At 44.6% G+C, this 19,669-nt stretch overlaps 1 protein-coding gene across 1 annotated transcript; it reads right to left on the bottom strand.

Annotated features, from left to right (window-relative positions):
• Positions 1–665: 665 nt before the first annotated feature.
• Positions 666–16,801, bottom strand: aco1 (aconitase 1, soluble). Its single transcript, XM_036550786.1, has 21 exons — positions 16,701–16,801; positions 11,986–12,108; positions 11,014–11,182; positions 10,180–10,317; positions 8,447–8,516; positions 7,887–8,070; positions 7,571–7,710; positions 7,148–7,319; positions 6,592–6,692; positions 6,272–6,388; positions 6,001–6,160; positions 5,321–5,456; positions 4,896–4,980; positions 4,250–4,406; positions 3,969–4,093; positions 3,649–3,753; positions 3,408–3,550; positions 3,098–3,245; positions 2,650–2,772; positions 2,065–2,250; positions 666–1,656 (listed from the first exon to the last, which is right to left on the bottom strand). The coding sequence occupies exons 2-21, from the start codon at positions 12,080–12,082 to the stop codon at positions 1,540–1,542; spliced, it is 2,673 nt and encodes an 890-aa protein (XP_036406679.1). The 5' UTR covers positions 12,083–12,108; positions 16,701–16,801; the 3' UTR covers positions 666–1,539.
• Between the last annotated feature and the right edge of the window lie 2,868 nt (positions 16,802–19,669).

The following is a 19,669-nucleotide window of genomic DNA, read 5'->3' as shown; positions in this document are numbered from 1 at the left end:
AATTACAAGGTGGGCTAATTGCGGAGATGTACTGAGAGATGTACACAATTCAAAGTTCCCTCCCAGTTACAGGGTGTTGGAAGCAGTTTGCTCCCACAGATTAGTGTAAGTGTACATCATAGGCCCTGACGCCGTTCACTTTACAGAGATCTATATGAAATTTTGCAACAGTGCAGAATTGACCAATATGCTAATAAAGACCTAAGTTCATTTTTTTCCCCCCATCACGGGTTAATTCACAGTTCTCTTGTCAGTTTAAAGGAGGTAAATATATTTTGTATGTTGACTTCAGACAAGCCTTTAATGCCAATTTCTAGCCAATGTGTCCTGTGAAAATAAATGCAAAAATGGCTAAAGCAATATTTGGATTGTTGTTCACATGATGTTTCCAGGTTAACAAAAAAATCTCACACCAGTACAGAGGGAAGCCCAAGCCTCACTAAGCAAGCAGTGAACAAATATAAAATGAATATTACCCATTACACAGGCACTTGGGTTGAGGGTCTGGCCTTGGTCCAGTCTGTATGCAGCATTGAGCAAATCATTTGAGCATGGCTATTTGGACGGCCTTATACTCCAGTGTAAACATAGTAAATGCAAAGTGCAGAGGGGCAGAGGAGCAGGCCGGAATTTCTCCTCTACCAAATTCTCTTGATATGTCTAAAAAAAAAAAAAAAAAATGCCTTTGGTCCAGATCCTTCCTTCGAAACAATGCATCAGCTGCAGAAGAAGTAGGCACTTTGAAAAACAGCTCGCCCTCAATGTAGGGTGGATATTTTCCATATAACTGCTTTAAGGCAAACGCTGTTTGCTTTTTGCGAATGCATGCTTTAATGCTTTAAATTTGTGAAATGACGTTGACACCTGTTGGTGTTCTACACGACGTTCGCCTTACATAAAATCACTTTTGCTCAGTAAACCTTGATTCCTGTTGTGAGTGACTGACCAGAGGCCAACCCGCTCCCCGGCCATTTATGTGCGTTCTTGAGACCCGGCTCTAAGTGCCAGTGTGACAGAGGCTACTATGACAATATTGTTTGCCCACCAACTTCAACTGGGACTGACACAACACTCCTCTGTTCCACTGCTGCAGCGTGTTAGCATAGAAATCACAGCTGTTCCAACGTGACATCTGCATGAGAGAGACACTTCAACACAAAACAAACGGTTACAGCAAGTTACGAGAGACGGCTACTGATCCCTAGAGGAGACCAAAAATGGCAAGAAGATAGACAAAGAGATCAGAGTACTGACTACATGATAACAAAACTACATAATTTCTGCAGGGGAATTACAGCTTGGCAATGATGAGGTAAAGAGTGAGGCCATGGTTCTTCACTTTCATTTGCAGTCCTTCCAGCCTCTGCAAAGAGGGTGAGATTAACACGCTAAGACATGAAACGTGAAAGGACGTACAAGTGAAAACCAGAACAGAGGGTGCGTTTTAGTGTCAACTTGTTCCTCGTAAATGGGTTCTTTCTCCGGATGGGTGCTGTGCCAGCAGCTCTGCTTTTCCGTTTGGCCTGGAGGACTCCCCCCCTACTTGTCGGACATCTTTCGGATCATGTAGTTGAGGATGCCGCCATGGTGGAAGTACGTGAGCTCCACATCGGTGTCAAACCTCATCCGCGCCTGGAAGGACTTCCCTGTGTCGAGCTGGGAGGTCAAAGAGCATGATGAAGTCTACTCACTGCTACTGGTCAAAACAGTACCACTATCCAGGAGAAAGGAGTCAGGCTAAGGGGTGTATGCTGCAGGTGTGTGAGGGTAGTGTGTATCCTGCAGGTGTGTGAGGCAGGGTGTATCCTGCAGGTGTGCGAGGTCAATGGGGTGTATGCTTCAGGTGTGTGAAGGTGGTGGGGTGTATACAGCAGGTGTGTGTGGTCAGTGGGGTGTATGTTGCAGGTGTGTGAAGGTGGTGGGGTGTATACAGCAGGTGTGTGAGGTCAATGGGGTGTATGCTTCAGGTGTGTGAAGGTGGTGGGGTGTATACTGCAGGTGTGTGAGGTCAGTGGGGTGTATGCTGCAGGTGCATGAGATTGCTGGGGTATACACTGAAACTACCTTGATGTCGACGACCATCCTGGGCGAGAGCTGCTCGGGGATGACGATGGTGTAGCGCTCGCGGCCAGTCAGCCCCAGGGACTCGGCCGTGTCTCCGGGCAGGTACTCCAGCGGGATGATGCCCATGCCCACCAGGTTACTGCGGTGGATGCGCTCGTAGCTCTCCGCCAGCACCGCCTTGATGCCCTGCGGAGCACACCAGCAGAACGGGACCGTTTACCACGGCCATGTCTTCCTTCTTACCAAAGTACGAGGCCTTACACTAACAGGCTTGCACTTGATATTTAAAACCATGCAATTTAGCTGCTTCAAAATGAAAGCGTGTCATTTATACCCCTATTTGGTTGGGACTACAAACTGAAATTCTTAATAATAAGCTCAACACACATCATTCAAAGCCAGTAATATGCGACAAATGTAGCAGCAGTAAAATGCAAACATCCTGCCCTGACAAGCATACATCCTGTGGCGCATCAATCATACCACATCACTGATCTTTACAAAGTACAAATATACTAACATGGAAAAGCAAAAAGAAAAGTAGGGAGTGACTTAATCGTCTTCATAGGATATATGAGAACGTACCAGCAGGAAAGGCCCCTTGGCTGCCCAGTCCCTGGAGCTGCCTGACCCATATTCCTTTCCTGCCAGCACCAGGAGGGGCACCCCAGCCTGCTGGTACCGCTCTGCAGCATCAAACACGTCCAGCTGGTCCAGGGTACACACCACACACACACACACACACACACACACACACACACACACACACACACACACACACACACACACACACACACACACACACACACAGTGACACAGTACAGCAAAAGTCAAAGAGTGGCCAAGAGACACAGGAGGGACAAAGCCCTTGGGCCAGGTACCTGCAAACATCTAAATCTCTGAAATTAATTTAAACAGCACAAAGGGCATTTCTTGTCATTATTAACGGTATGAAACGCTAATAACACACTTATGCTCCCCAGGTCACTGATACAGCCACTGAACGTGTTGCTGGAGAGCTGATGAGCATTACCGTTTCTTCCGACGGCAGGTGCACGGTGCGTGGGCCCTGTTTGTTCAGGAACTTGTTCAAGAGGCGGATGTTGGCAAAGGTGCCCCGGGCCATTACCGCGTCGTTGCCACGGCGGGATCCGTACGAGTTGAAGTCTCTCGGGTTCAGGCTGCAGGAGGGGGACAGAGGGGGTTAAAACAGCAGTACAGCGCATCCACAAATCACCAAGCGTGAGTAAGGCAAAAGGTTTCAGAATGATTTACCCTCACAGACTCCCTGTGCTGCAAACACAATCAATGCAGTGATAATTTGGAAACAAGGACTTTCTCACCCCCTGCTGGTCAGGTAGCGCGCTGCGGGGCTGTTGCGGGCGATGTTCCCAGCAGGAGAGATGTGGTCCGTCGTCACAGAGTCCCCGAAGTTCAGCAGGACATACGCGTCCGTGACGGATTTGGGCGGCTGCAGCTCCTTTGTCTGGGAAGGACAGACTCAACTTGAACTTGTAACAGAGAACAAATCCATTAAAAACATCAGTATCTGACAAAACACAGAAGCCAGACAATCTGAGGTACCAGTCCATCGAAGAAAGGCGGAGACTTGATGTAGGTGGATTTGGGGTCCCAGGTGTAGAGCTTGTCAGAGGGGGCCTTGAGGGAGTTCCAGCGCTCGTTCACATTCTACACAGAAAAGAAGCACTCAGCGCCACCGGAATCTGTTCATTCGCTAACGCACGGCTACAAACACTGCACATTTAATGCTTTCCATTACTTCATGGCAGCCATACACTCAGACATGTGGTATAGAGAGGTGTGCTGACATTGACATTGACATTGACATTGACATTGACGTGGCCAGCTGTGGGGCTCGGCACGAACACCCGGGTCAGTTTTACCTCGACCTTCTCATAGACCTCCTTGAACATGGCAGGAATGACAAAGCGTCTCTCCACTTCTTGGATCTCCTCCCGTGTGGGCCAGATGTCTCTCAGGAAGATCTCCTTCCCCTGTGAATTCACCGCTGGGATGGGAGACATGTTTATCAGCACCGAGCTCAGCAAAATCCACAGCTTTCAATCATGAACTCACACACCAACGCTGGGTAATCTACTTTGTCCACCTTACAGCACCCTCCATATGAAACATAAGTTTCCTAGCTAGCTTTGAGCCTTCTCACCCAAGGGCTCCTTCTCAAAGTCTATCCGGACGGTTCCGGCAATAGCATAGGCGATGACCAGCGGCGGCGAGGCCAGGTAGTTGGCGCGGGTGTTGGGATGGACACGGCCCTCAAAATTCCTGTTGCCGGACAAGACCCCAACAGCCACCAAATCTCCCTGAGGATACAAGGGTCTCAGGCACGTCAATATTCAAGCTATGCTTCATTGACAAGCAAGTGCATTGCTATGTACATGTTTGCCTCAGAATAATAGTTGCAGTCCTAATGTACTGACTGCAAGAATTATTCCAATACCACATGTCCAATACAAATATTTTTTGAATACACTTTTACACTTTCAAAGTTAATTTCGACATAAGTATAGGAGCAAGACCAACAACTATAGAAACATTAGTTGGTTTGTCTTTTCAAATGTATTTATGTTATTGAAACATGAGTCAACATTCAACTGAACTTTTGAAAACTAAACCACTGCAAAGTTACATCTGTATTGTGTATGTGGAACATTACTGTGTATGCTGCACGCATATCACTGTGTACGTATGTGTAACGTTATGTTAAGGTGTATGAGGTTAATGTGTAGTTAAGGTGTATCTTGTTTTAAGGTGTACGTTGAGGTTAACATTACATCAATACCAGGCAGTACCTGAGTGATGGCCTCCACTACTGACTCTGGAAGAGGACCACTGTTCCCTATGCAGGTCATGCAGCCATAGCCCACCACCTCAAACCTGAGAATCAGGCCACAAACCATTAGACTTCAATACGCATAGCATGGACTTCAGCACATGGCAATGCTAACTCAACCTCACAAATACATATATAGCAAACATACAGCAAGCTCAGAACAGCAGAATCATACTCAGATTATATGACTGGAAAATATGTTACATACAGAATCAGTATTTCTGAAAAGCACCACTGATAAACCACTTAACATGACATTTAGCCATAACAAACTTAAATCAAATAAGAATGGGATGAGGCTTTCAAAATTGAAGGCTGCGAGACTACCATCTAGTGGTGAAAGAAGTTGTTCTTTGAGTGTCTTTAGAGGGGGCAGGTGGTTACCCGAGCTCGGTGAGGTAGGACATGACGCCGCTCTCCTTCAGGTAGTACGTGACCACTCCGCTGCCGGGAGACAGGCTGGTTTTAATGTAAGGCTTCACGTTCAGCCCTGCTTGGATCGCCTTCTTCGCCAGGAGCCCTGAGATTCACATGACACCCCACGTCAGCATCAGCACACTGATATACATCACATGACTGAGTGTGCAGCTACAAATAGTAGTATCATGTAGGGACCATATGCATACACAGAGGGTTGGAAAATAGACCTACTGTTATTTATTAGTAAAACAGGCACCCCCTTTTTGTTATTTGCTAAGCAAACATAACTAGTAATCACTATGACAACTGTGCTGTAGAGGGCACTGCAGGGTAGCATGCCTGAGGGAAGGTGATGAAACTGATGAACAGGAAATATGCCTCAGCACAAAGTTGACCATCAGAGTGTTAAGTGTTGTGTCTGCCTTCTCCATTCTACACAGAGTTTAGAATGGGTTTTCTACGGGCCCAGGTACCTGTAGGTCTGATGCGGGTAACACATACGCCATAAACCCACTACCGTCAGAAGCAACATTACTTTCTGCACGATGCAACCGTAAAGTTTCTGTGATTTGTCTCTTTGTAATAGGGGCTCTTTCATCACTGGATACTTGTGTGCTTTTTTTTTCCCCTTCAGAGTAACGTACCAGCCCCCAACATGACGGACGGGTTGCTGGTGTTGGTGCAGCTGGTGATGGCGGCGATGACCACAGAACCGTGGGACAGGGAGAACTCTGCACCGTTGTACTGGAATGACACTGTAGCAGCATGATGCTCTGGTGCCACCTGGAAGCCCTTGAAGCCTTGCTGAAATGCCACAACATGAAATCCAGTCAGCAAAGTGTGAACCGACAGCACTGTCTTCTGAATTAATATATATTTTATATATATGTATATTTATATTATTCAGGACTTTACCTTGGCCCCTAGACAGGTCTCAAAGTCCTTCTTCATTTCGGACACAGCGACCTTGTCGTGAGGCCTCTTGGGCCCGCTACAGCAAGGGACCACTGTCCCCAAGTCCAGCTCTACCACCTGCAGGGAAGAGACAGGCACCAGACAGGATTACTGTGCCACTCTGCGTACTGACTCCATTCATTCACAAATTATTCCTCCTATTCTCATCAACTACCCATCCAATCCAATGACTCCTTCTACCATTGTATATGCAATATAAGTACAAAAACCATAGATCTAAACTCATGGTTTCTCTCTAGATGCCTGTTTGGAAGTGGTACCTGAGTAAAGTCAGGGTCCTGGGAGGCATCACTGTAGTCTCTGAACATCCCCACTGCTTGCAGGTACTGCGAGATGTAGCTTAGCTTTTCTGGATCTCTCCCTGAAGCCAGCACATACGCAATGGAGAAAGGGTCAGGGACAGAGCATTCACAGTTACCTTTAACATTAAGGAATAAATAAAGCAAAATATACATTTTTACATGGAATGCATGAATGAAAACCAAACATTTTCTACAGCTAGGAAAACAAAAGGCTCCAAACATCATGATTAGGTAGTCCCAGCTTTCACCACAAGATGTCGCTCTACGTCCTCTGTAACTGTATACAGCGGTGAAACAGGAGCAGTTTTACGCTGGCTGAATACTACCACTGTCCCCATCTCCCTATGCCCATGAGCAACACTGATCCCTGATCATTGCTCAAGAAACAATCACAATTAAACAGAACACTGTTCACTTCCTGAGTACTGATCTGAGATCAGTTCAGCTTCTGCTGGGAGAAGGCAGCAGTTCGAAAAGCAGTGCCTTTCTGAGAGCCAGGGGTGATGGTGCTCACCCGTCTGCCTCAGATACTCGATGCTGATGTGGTCGACAGGGAAGAAGGCTGCCGTGGCGCCGTACTCCGGGCACATGTTGGCGATGGTGGCTCTGTCAGCAATAGACAGCTGGGCAACACCTGAGCCAAAGAACTCAACAAATTTCCCCACCACACCAACCTGACGAAGGTGCTGGGGGCACAGACACAAGGCAAGGAGGATTTTACACACAAAATTTACAATGCCCATTTGAATTATACTCTGTGAAATTTCCCCTAAGGCAAGATTTGCTGATGCACTTATTTTTAGGCTTGTTAATAATCGTTTTAAGTCTATTGCAGAAATAATAATCCAAGACAAAAGAAAAGATCAGTTCTAAGAATAAAACCCTGCACAGTTCTGGGCTTAGTCCCTACATAGTTCACACGGAAACCACGGCCTACCTTGGTGACAGTGAGCACAATGTCTGTGGAGGTGATGAGCTGGTCAGGTATGCCCACCACCTTGTAGCCAATGACCTCAGGAAGCACCATGCTGATAGGCTGGCCCAGCATGACAGCCTCTGCCTCAATCCCACCCACACCTGCAAAGGTCAGAGATCATTACAACCTTCTCACACCAACAGCTTCTCCCTGTCACTACCACCACCATCTCCTGCCACTGCAGTTAGGTCTGGTACAAACACATGAAGCCGGACCGACAGAGCAGCAGAGGTCTAACTGAACTGAACAGTGATCAACGAGAGAATTCGGGGCTCACCCCAGCCCAGCACCCCCAGGCCGTCAATCATGGTGGTGTGAGAGTCCGTGCCCACCAGGCTGTCGGGGTAGTAGAATCCGTCCTGGTCGAAGACGACCCGGGCCAGGTACTCCAGGTTCACCTGGTGCACAATGCCGGAGCCCGGGGGGATGATGCGCATGTTCCTGAAGGCCTTGGAGCCCCACTGGCAACCAACAGAATCACAGCCTTCTGATCAGTGCTCTGTACAACTACACCACATCCCTTTTCACAGCTGATGTAAAATTGTTGCTATTGCTGTTTATTTTACATGTGGTACTGCAATGTGTTTTGGATTCTGTGATCTAATGACTGATGTATGGTAGTATGCTTGGCTTCCCTTGTCTAGTCGGTTTGCTCAAGTTAACTTGTGGCAAAGCTTGAATAGTGGTATGCTCACACTCACTGGTCTGTGAGTGTTGCTTCCCTGGTCTGACTGTTGTTCATTCAACTTGAATGGATATACTGCTGTTGTTTTGTGCTGGAAGTTGCTCTGGGTAAGAGCGCCTGTTAAGTGAATGTAAAATAATATAAAATATTACCTTTAAAAACTCAAACCGTTCCCTGTTCCTTTCAAATTCCAAATCCTGGTTCTTCTGTAAGCTGTCAGATCTGAGAAATTGACACAGGTATTGGTAAGCAATATTGTGTTATACACATGGTAGTGCAGCAATCCTCCTTTCACTTAAGACCCAAGCAAGAAACAATGGGAATGCTATTGCCTCTTTCCAGTATTAATAGAACTGAAACCTGCTGAGTAATACTACATAACAATCTGTAAAGTGTTTCCACTGTAGGCATTCAGACTTCATAAGTGAGTTTAACAGAAACTGTACAGGACACTGCACTCTACCCATTAAGGTATTGTTCTCTGAGAGGATTTCAAATTAAGGTTCAAAGGTTCAAATTAAGAATATTTAATAATTCATTTTGAGTCACGGGTTAATCTAATATTATACCCTAGACTGGAACTGAAGCAGTAAGTACACGGCAGCACATTTGCAGTACATTATTAAGTGGCAGAGAGGCGGCTTGTTTTGGTGCAATGCCAGCCTGGACACACAGAGGACATGGTATAAAGGTCAGTGGTCAGAGTGGGTGTTGTAGCAGTGTGACAATCGTACAGAGTGACCCAATGGCACTGAATGTTTCAACATCACTGTGGCGCAAAGTCCACAAACTCCCATCTGTGCGGGGGGGTGGGCAGAGCTGGGAACTGAACTGTTCCATCTACACATCGGCTGTAGACCGTAGATCTCACTTCCCCTCAGAGATCAAAACCCCACCTTTATACAGGGGTTCCCCCAACTGTCCTCAAAACACTTAATTCAACTTAAAGCAATCTTGCAAATTTAATGCTATGCTACTCCAAGGGATGCAGTACAGTACTATAAATAGTATTCTTCTTCCACTAAAGAGATTTTCTAAAGAGCTGGTGTTTGTCCAATGCGTTGGCTCTTGTAAGCAGATTATGATACGGATTTGTAGTGATTTGTCCAAAGAGCTGTGACCACCAGAACACATTCAGAATTCTATTAGGAATTCTTAAGAGCACAGTCCGTTGGGTATGCCCCAGTAACTACAACAAGCAACACTGATGCTTTTAACTGAAGAGTTCTCCAGTTCGAAGGGAGAAGTGTGTTTAGCATGCATCACCGGTTACACCACGCCCGATTCATCACCATGGTGTTTTCAACACATCCCACTCGAGTGTTTTGTTTGCGAGCGAGTCGTTGCCCAGACTTGGCCTCCCCACCAGCCCTGTTTAGATAAAGACCCAGCACCACTTCCTGTCCTCCAGACTTCTGAGAAGAGCCAGATTTGCAGTGCTGCTGAGGACAACATGAAAGGGGCGAGAAAAACGCGCGCTCTGCCAGTAAATGTAAGGTCATATGCTTTCAGTCACGTAGGATTAATCAAGAAACATCCCAGCCGAAACCAGGGGGGCGATCACAACAAAGCGAGTTATCAGTGGTGAGTGAAGACAGACCAAAGACACTCTTCGCAGTCACAGGGAGGGGAAGGATGTGGACCTCAAGATATCGCAATAAAAGTAATGTGAGTCTAATCTCGGCTTTGAACTGCTATGAGTATCATTCGTATGAAAACAACCTGCCCTGACTGCTTCCAACCCACACCCAAAATAACTCGATTTCTTGGAAAAGTCCCACAGGGACTATACTGGTCCTCACACTGCAAACGCATATGTGAGAAGCCCTAACACATTTCAAAGCTTAGACGACAGCTGGAAGGAAGGAAATAGGGCGAGACTTGCTTTCTGTTGAAGTCCACCTGGATGGAGTGGTCTATGACCAGGTCAGCAGGGCACACAGGGTTGATGTTCTCCGGGTCTCCCCCGAGCTTCTTCACCGCATCACGCATGGCGGCGAAGTCCACCACCGCGGGCACGCCACTGTCAGGGCAGAGTCACAGAGAGGGCGTGAACCCCAGCCTCATGGTACCATACACCAGCCTTTCACACCCTTCACTGCAAGAGACACAGCAGCCTCCAGCAGACTGGGCTGCTCCTCCACACCCATCACATGCAGCAGGACACAAAAGAGCACAGGTAGCTTATTTATACTTTTTCCCCCCTTCATGAGTCCCTCTTTTTCTGGAACCATCAATGGGACATTGTCGTCTCTCACTGCGACACCCACTGTACTTCTGCAGAATCACGGGGCGCAGCGAATGCAATCCTCCGACACGCTCACACGCCACACACTGCGGAACGGAGCCAATTTGTTCCGCCGCTCTGGGCTCCCGGTCATTGTTGGCTGACGGCACAGCTGGAATCGAACCCAGACCGCACAGCTCAGCCTGCACTCAAAGCAAGAGCCTTAACCCTTGAGATACTCAGGAGCCCAAGCACAGGTAATTAAACAGACCGTCACAACTACCAAACTTAAACAGGGTATACAAGGCCATAAATACAGCAGAATAGCAACCCTTGTACCACATGCATTTCTAGACGGTCTTTGAACTTTGAACTCTCAACTCTCATCTCCAGGAAAATAACTCTGCACAGTGAGCGTACTCTCGGAGGTGTGCCACTAGCATCAGCGTTGTAAGGATGTTCGGAGCGTGAAGGCGCGCGCCGCAGACTCACGTGAAGTCCTGCAGGATGACCCGGGCGGGCCTGAAAGGCACCTCCACGCCCCGGCTCTGCGTCTCCTTCCAGTTCAGGATGCTCTCCACGTCCGCCGGCTTTACCAGGAACTCATCGCAGTTCCTCACCGCAGCCTCGAGCAGCACGCGGATGGAGAAGGGCAGGCGCTCTGCAGGGAGAGGGGCTCGTTACCGGCCTTGTCCTTCGCCACCCATTAAAGGACTGCTTTACAATTTCGAACATCTTTGCTGACGAAGTTACAATAAACACAGACAAAATATACTGGCTACATTTCTGCTTCCCCACAGAAAGCCAGTGTTCCTAGCTAATCATTTTTTAAACAGGACACATTAGCGATAGCTCTGTACGATTCCCCTGTTTTACAACATGCAGATAAGGAGTTCACACTTCGCCACATGTTAATAAGGGCACATGACCAGAGGGTACAGTTCTGACTAGGTAATCACAGGAATGTGCTGAAGCAGAACATTTTCACCTGGATCACTGCATAACAGGCTGTGCTGTCCCTCTCCTGTGAAAAAGTCAATAAAGCTGCCAGCCTCACCAGCTCACTGCCCTTCATTTCACACTCTCCCAATGTGTGCAGAAATCTTGAAAACTGCACATTTGCATATTCATATAACACACACTGCATATTTGCATATTGCATATAACACACACTGCATATTCATTCACCATAAGTGACATCTTAAACCAAGGAGAACTCCTCATGGGAGAACGACCATCTCCTGGTTTTGCTTTTGAAACAACCAGTGATCGAAGGTGACCTGGCTCCATTCAAGGCAAAACAACTTCAAATAGATTCAAATAGATAGATAGATTTAAAACATGTTTTGAAAAGGTAAATGGGTTTCAAAAGCAAGGAATAAAATATCAACATGGGACCGTTTTATGATGATGATGATTTCATATTCCATTTATCTACACTTTGCCCCTGAGATTTGCCCTTACCGTATCTGGGGTCCTTCAGCTTGGACAGGTTGTAGAACTTGTGGTCAGGTTTCTGTGGGTCCAACACCTCCACAATGTGTGCGTAAGGGTTGCTCATGGCTGCAGGTGCTCTGTCTCAATCACCTGGAAGATGGAGCAGACATTTTCAGTTAGCTGCTTCAACAGTGCTTCCCACAAGGTCGTATATTCTATCCTTGAAATGCTCAAAACCAAGCCCTTGTCTGCCTGCAGCTTCCCCCACGATGTATAGATTCACCCACAAAAAAACCTAAACACTAAAACAATGATCCAACAAGAGGAAGTGTCTTTACAATATTTCACACATAATAGCCCTGTATCTGGCATTAGGAACACTTCAATGCTCTCTCCACGCAAAATACCCCTAGCTCTACCCACCCACCCCCCCAGAGTCAGTACCTGTCACTCTGAGGTGTTGCAGACACTGTAGAAATACAGCCTGCAGAGTGGATATGTCTTTGATAATGTGAGACAGGTCCTTTTCGGCCCCTATTTAACACCAAAAGCCTTGATTCCCAGCCAGAAACCCCAGCTGGTACGTGACAATTCGGATCACACCATCCAGTAACCGCTATTCAGAGGGAGGGCGGCAAAGGCTTATCTCTGCCTTCTTTCAGAATAGTTTACTTAGGAGCTGATGTAAGAAAATCACAGTTCAAATCAAAACCAAGGCATCTGGGTGATCTGGAGCAAGCCATCTTGCAGAATGTGTTCACGAACGTTACAGAGGCCCCTCAGGTGACCCCACCAGAGAGAAAAGAAAATTCCCAGAAATCAGTGCTCTTTAGATTTCAGACTTTCATAGCAACACAACAAACAGACTGCGATAAAGCATAATTCTGAGTGCACTCAAAGATGCCAGAGGGCTACAAACAGCCTGAACCTCTACTGGTAAACAGGGAGACATGGACGACCTGCTGACGGATAACGGGCTGGCAGTCACATAGCATGATTCTACAGCTCTGCCCATTACAGACAAATGCACACTTCCATCCCCGTCCAGCTCCCCGGCATCTGCCCTTCGGCATACAGCACATACATGCAGTATCTAGAGAAGCTCACTCAAGCCACAACACGGTGGGTCACATACACCCACGTAATGTTCACCTCTCGGCTGCTGCTTGTACGAAGAATTTCCGAGAGTCTCCGATACAAGCCACACACCTCACCTCACGTTCATCTCCTCAGACAAAGGGGTTTTGTGAAGCCCTGCTTTTCTGCAGTGGGCCAATATCTGATTTACTACAGCGGAACTATCAAACATTCCACCCAGCTCAAGCCTCCAAATCCACAGCAACGCGTTAGATACTTTAGACTCGTAATCACGACCAGAGTCTATATGAATTATCTTATGCTCTTGAGATCTTCCTGAAAAAAGCCTGTGTCATGGTGAATAACACAACCATGCAACACATTTAAATTAACTGGTAGCACATAAGAATGAGCAAGGACAAATGGTCCTGAAGAAAGCAAAAAAGACAAAGGGTATCTTAATATCCAAGGCTATCGTTCTGGTTATTGGCTGGTCCTAAAAAGACAGATTCATTTTTTCATAAAGGAAAAACAAATTCAAGTACTGTGCCTAACCCTACATGCTAGTCAAACAAATTATTATTATCATATTTATACACACATTCATTATGTTTGCTGAAAAAGGTTGCATCTCAACAATTTAATGCTACCACGGCTTGGTGCATTATAGTATGGTTTGGGAATGCAAATGATATACACACAGCATCTACGTTTGACACCATAAGCTACGTATGTTGACAGATATACACTACCAGTAACATAACACCATAAGATCCACAGATGTTACAGTGCAGTCTAAGACAGATTGAGTGAGGTCTGTTGGCTAAGTGTGGGATTAATGCAAGCATCTATTTACCTCACCGTGTCAGCTAAATTCTGTAGGAATGTAGGCTGACTATGCATCTGTTGCACTGGCTGTCTAGTTCAGTTTATTGTTAAATGCAAAGGTATCTTTAACAGTCTTCCAGCTCCACATCAGTTCTGTGAGCACTGACAGGAACAGGTCTCTCCTTCACTTCGGTAAGACAAATCACCAGCTCCAGGCCCCAAGTGATCCCATCTTCGACGCATGTGAAGGTTTTCCATTTACTTAATAGATTTGCAAATCATATTCTCCAGCCTGTTTCTACAACAGCAATATTGGGCCTTTTGAGGGCATTTTGAGGGTATGAACACGGTCTGGGATTGATGATGAAAACAGGTTGCAGAAGGGATGGTAATAATGCTACCTTCAATGCAGATTGAGAGTAGTTAAAAAACCGTACTAAACAGGTTTTTTTGCCTTTAACACGATCATTACTTCCTCCACACACGTATGTGGGCAGTTGTGCATTTCTAGTGCCCAACCAAGCAGACCTTGTTTTCCCTGTTGCATCACGCAACCAGAAAATCAGGGTGAGCTACTACACCTCCTACTACAAAACAGTGACATTCATGGAATACAAAGAGGCAAAGAGGCAACATGTCTCCACAAACACATTAAAAGCATTCACCTCTTTATGTATCAAATTACAAAGCTACCAGGGTCAAAAAAAGTAAAGAAATCAAACATAAATAACTGCCTAGTGCAAATGCTGGCCCCTGAACTTCCTTAAGTCTCACAGATCAGATCATAAATGGGAATCTGATAAATTAAATACGGCCTCTAAACTTCACATTTCCTTTCCCTCTAATCCTGTTTTTCTTTCTTTTTCTGTTAAATCACCATATTCTAATTTTTTTTACAAATATGAAGTAATTTGGAGGCCACAATTCATTCCTATTTGCCTTACACGCTACTGCCCAACCACAATGCCCAGCCTCCATACAGTAAAGTCCATGGTGCAGAGCACACAAGTCTGTTTTGATATTTGAGTGGCCTCGTGCTTGGCGATCGCGCCCATACCACATGCCACTCAGCCACACACTGCACACGTCCTTATGTAACCCCTCAAAGTCCCTTTTTCACTTCCCAAGGTCCCAGCAATGCAAACTTGGTTTGAGTTACGTAACCCAACAACAGTTTCCCCCACATGACATTAAAAGTACAAAAAACCAATAGGCAGTCATCCCCACCGAAGCATCCTGCATGATTCCAGTGTATCAACCACTTCACTCCAAATACACTGCTTACAGCATTTTCACTGCAATGGCATGTGTTTCAGTGTGGGGAAACCAGCAATTGCGCAACTACTGAATAGCAACAAGACAAGTTAACATTTAGGACAGATGTTCTCACAGAAAAAAAGTTGATAACTTCTCGTCCACAGTTAAAACAGCAACCGTTTATTAACGAAATGCCACTCCAACTGTGCCAACCTCGAGGAAACTGGAGAAGCAAAGCACACCTAAGGGACAATTGGCTTAATTATGTAAAACTCCATAACGTGGTTATACGGCTGTGGGGGGCCAATAGGGATAGAAATACACAAGTGAATATTACCACCTATTAAATACTGAGGAATGCCTTTGGATACGCTGCATGACAAAACTTGGTAAACGTCCAGGACAACGTGACATGCCACAATATTCAGTATTTTGATGCTGACAATATCGCATCCGGTAACTTTTACCAAGGGCCTCTCACTAAATTACACCTGTAAAGAACAGAACAGTGCAATAATCGAGCTCTGAAGACTGCGGATCTTATAGTATATAGTATATCTGGCTAACCTCTGTGGGTTACCTTTGGTTAACTATGGCTACCTCTCTCGCATGCCTAACTGTTTCGAAGAGTGTACGCTACGTTTTTGCAAATTAATTTAATATATAATAAATTAATAACAGTTGAAAAGTCCATACATTTATTGAATGATTCGTGATTAGAAAGCAGCGCGTCCACACAGCAAAATATGTTACTTTAGCTGAACAGCTAACTAGCTCAACTAGTTACCGTAATCACCGTGTTATGAGCACATACTCGCAAGATAGATAATCTAATGCAGTTACAATAATCCAAATCGGTCTAAATTTAAATCTTTACTCCGCACTGCAATTCAAACAAACTGCTTGTAACGCCCACTTGCTCATTAAATCATTTTCACTGTCATTAAATCAAGGAGCTAGCTCATGTTAGCCAAGATAATTGCAGGGACGCAGCTAACTCGCCCCCTCAGCAACTCACTACCAATATTTAAAGTCAGTTTATTCATATTTAGTCAGCTTCAAATGATGTAACGTAAATTACAAAAAAAAAAAAAAACTAGAAATCATTCCTGACCATTGCAATTAGCTGATCTTAGCTACGTACTTTGCCCACCCTATGAAAAATGAATACGGCAGCTAACTACGCCAGCCACATGTAGCAGTTCTTGAAAGCCTGATAGGGTCTTACGTCAAGGAGATACCAATTACAAAACGCACCGTTTACGTGGCTGGCTTAGCTACATACGAAGTTTAATATTGGCTAAGAAACCATGTTTATTAACGTTGCAGACAAACCCTCAGAAACAAAGACAGTCTTCTGGCCTTGATATTGAACCGCTAAGTAGCTAAGTCGTATAACTTGAAAGAGCGACAGAAGGTGCCGGCACCGGTTTATTCCTGAAAGAACAGCTTGCTAAGCGCTGCAGCTTTCTGTCTCCATATGCACTGCGGTAGCTAATGTGGCCCTCGTCGTCATATATCTGTTATCCCTTAACTTTGGAACGAATAGTTGAATGTATTAATATACGGCATCTACATACCAAATACCCTTGATTCCTTGAGACAGAAGCCACGGAGCGGTCTGTCCTCAGAGGTTTTCTCAGGCGTTTGCACTTCCCATTTTGCGCGTTATCTGAAGACCGGACCCTCTTAAAGGCACAGTGCTCTCTATTTTTCAGTTAATTTTAACCTAACTTTAGCATACTAAACTCTCATTCTTCGGACATAATCTGTTATTGGTTGTTTTTTTTTTTTTTTAATAAAGTAAAGGTCTCTGTATGTCGGGCTTTTAGCCGCGAAACATTAAAGTTAGTCACAAATATTGCTCGAACTGTTAATGGATAATAATGGATCCGTTGAGACACCAGATATCCCAGGTTGGTATAAGAATATTTAAATGTATGTACTCTTCATAGATATTCTTTAAGTATAATCTATACAGGAAACTTAATTGGGATTATCCAGAGCTGAAACACACAAATCCACTGGGGTTTTCCCTTCATCTGTATGATAATGTCTCCTTCAATTTATTATTTGTACGATAGCCATACCCACAAGGTACTGTATGTTTAAAATGAACGTAGGTGCACATTGCCGACATTTCATCGATTGATACATTTAGAAACTATACAACTTGTTACGTTGAGTGCAGTTTGAAACACACACTGAACTGGTACGTTGAAACAGTACATGAAAGCATTTCTCTTCATTTGCATTGTCTCTGTGGACAATAATGAATATTATATGGGATAAGTAAGAGATAATGCAGTGGTTTTCCCCCGCTCCTTAAACGTTGTTAACACTTTCACATTCACATTCTTTTTATGTTATGTAACAATTGTAGCACGTCTTTCGTAACATTTGGTGATTAAACATTCCTTTCGGATGTCTAATAATGTATTTAGAATAATGCCATTTTTATAAAATCATGTTCTTTCCCCGTTTACTAGAACTGATTTGGAACTGGATTATATTTTGTGTGTATTAATAACATTACGGTAATGATTCAGCGAACCTTTTCAGTTCACCTTCTCCCCAACGTAATAATCAGTTACTAGAAAAGTATACCAAAGGTGAATGCGAGTTAGCAGTTGCACTGTACATTTTTGCAGTCTGTTGGAAAGGAACGTAATGCTATCTTAATTGGTTTTTCATATACTTTTTAAAATGGCAATGCATTTCAGCCTTATCATAGCCTATCGCTGTATAAATTCATCAGAAATGTAACCCCATTGTGGTGACCTCACCACTCCCCGCCGTTTTCTGCTAATGCGCCGCAAGGAATCTACATCAAATGCAAAAATGAACAATCTCCAAAAATTGATACAAAATATTCCCCAAAGTCTGATGCAAAAGGTTTATTGTACATGGTTCAAAATCACATACAGTAAACCGGGCTGGTCCGCGCGGAGCAGTAGCGTCATCGGTCATAACCCCAAGCAGTCCCCTAAGCAGTTCCCCAAAGCAGTCCCCTAATCAGTCAGGCAAGCAACTTGTCATTTGTATTGCCTAACACAAGCTGAATAGCCTGACTCCGGTTAGTCATGGTACAATCCTCTGCCAAAGTAGGCCTGTTGCACCATACTATTGACTTGTCAACATCATAAAATAGTGATGCCAATGGATAGTCGAGGCTACTGAAATACTTCAAGACGATACTGGGAATATACACGCCAGCATGCAGATATTTCCTTTGCATAGGGTATATATCCATGTAGTAATGACTCACGAGTCATCATAGGGCTTTTCCCAACTTTCCACCAATGCCTTGAATTTGAATTTGCCTCCTTTTGCTATATTTCCTACACTTCTGAGTCTAAATGTTTAAACACTCCTCAGAGATGCTAAAGAAGTCCAATGACTTTTAAACATGTTTTATGGAATAGAAGAGATTTTTTTCTTGTTTAATTGGCCACTTTAGCAGGCTATGAGAATATGAGAATATACGGTATAATCAATGTCATTTCATATGAGCTGGTAAACCAGTGTGACAGTGCCCCCTACTGTTGTTTTGTTAAAGTGTCGGAATGTCAGAGCATACCAAATTGAATCGGAAGGAATCCATACATCTTGGCATTGTATTAGCAACCATTTGGAAATAAAACTAAACACTAAAATTAAATACGGCATACATCCACTGCAGTGTATATTTTGCTTATACTTGAATTGGGAGTGTTTTACAGTGTGCAAAAACGGCTGATTATGGCATATTGTGTTTTTAGTAACAAAGTAAGTGGTACTTTGTTATGAGCATGAGCAAATGAGCAGAAACACGCATGTTAACATTTGTTTATTGGTCTTATATATTTCAACATAAAGGGATAACCTTATAAAATGCATGTAAACTAATGGACAGTAAATATTTTATTGAAATGCCAAGAGGAAAGTGCTGTAACACTGAATAGTGAGCATACACCTTCGTGCTTTCTAAGGTTTAGGCTCGCGGCCTCTCCTCCTGAGGCACTCACCTTGGCTTCCAAACAAAATCAACAGCTAATGCAGACCCTGAGAAGTTAGTTGCTTTTTAGTGCCATCGCAGCAATCAAACAGCATCCACCTGAGGGCAGTACAGCAGAGATCTGAGCTCTGGTCGGTGGACAATGAGTAATAGGGTTGAGGCCTAGTGTAGTTGGAGCACTGCTGCTGTGAACCACAATTAGGGTACTTCAGTAACTCAGTTTGTATAAAATGATAACTGGATGTTTCAGGCATAAATCTATTACTATTATAAGCTGTCATGATACAGTTTCCACTAGGCCATAATGCCTTGACTAGACATCTTAAAATATCTTTATCCCACGCATTAGCCTTTGCACAGCTTGAAATGAGATTTAGCCCTTCAGAGATACTCTATAGTTACTCAGGTTATGTAGAAACTTGGAGCTGTGTCAGTGATTTCAAGTGACTTTATGAGGCCAATCATCAAACATGCACACATAATTTGGACAGCTACAACCACATGCTTGGATCCTCAGCCATTCAGCTGACACCAATGTGACAAGGCCCTGGC

This window comes from Megalops cyprinoides, chromosome 18, assembly GCF_013368585.1.
Source record: "Megalops cyprinoides isolate fMegCyp1 chromosome 18, fMegCyp1.pri, whole genome shotgun sequence".
Classification (NCBI taxonomy): Eukaryota; Metazoa; Chordata; class Actinopteri; order Elopiformes; family Megalopidae; genus Megalops; species Megalops cyprinoides.
This window is presented reverse-complemented; position numbering and strand designations above follow the sequence as displayed.

What these genes read in the sequence shown, in the direction of transcription:
- aco1 (XM_036550786.1), bottom strand. Translation starts at nt 12,082, where the DNA reads ATGAGCAACCCTTACGCACACATTGTGGAGGTGTTGGACCCACAGAAA. An exon ending in CTTTGAGAAGGAGCCCTTGG is followed by an intron (nt 4,094 to 4,249) that starts GTGAGAAGGCTC and finishes CTCCCATCCCAG; the next exon opens with CGGTGAATTCACAGGGGAAG. An exon ending in GGATGGTCGTCGACATCAAG is followed by an intron (nt 1,657 to 2,064) that starts GTAGTTTCAGTG and finishes TTGACCTCCCAG; the next exon opens with CTCGACACAGGGAAGTCCTT.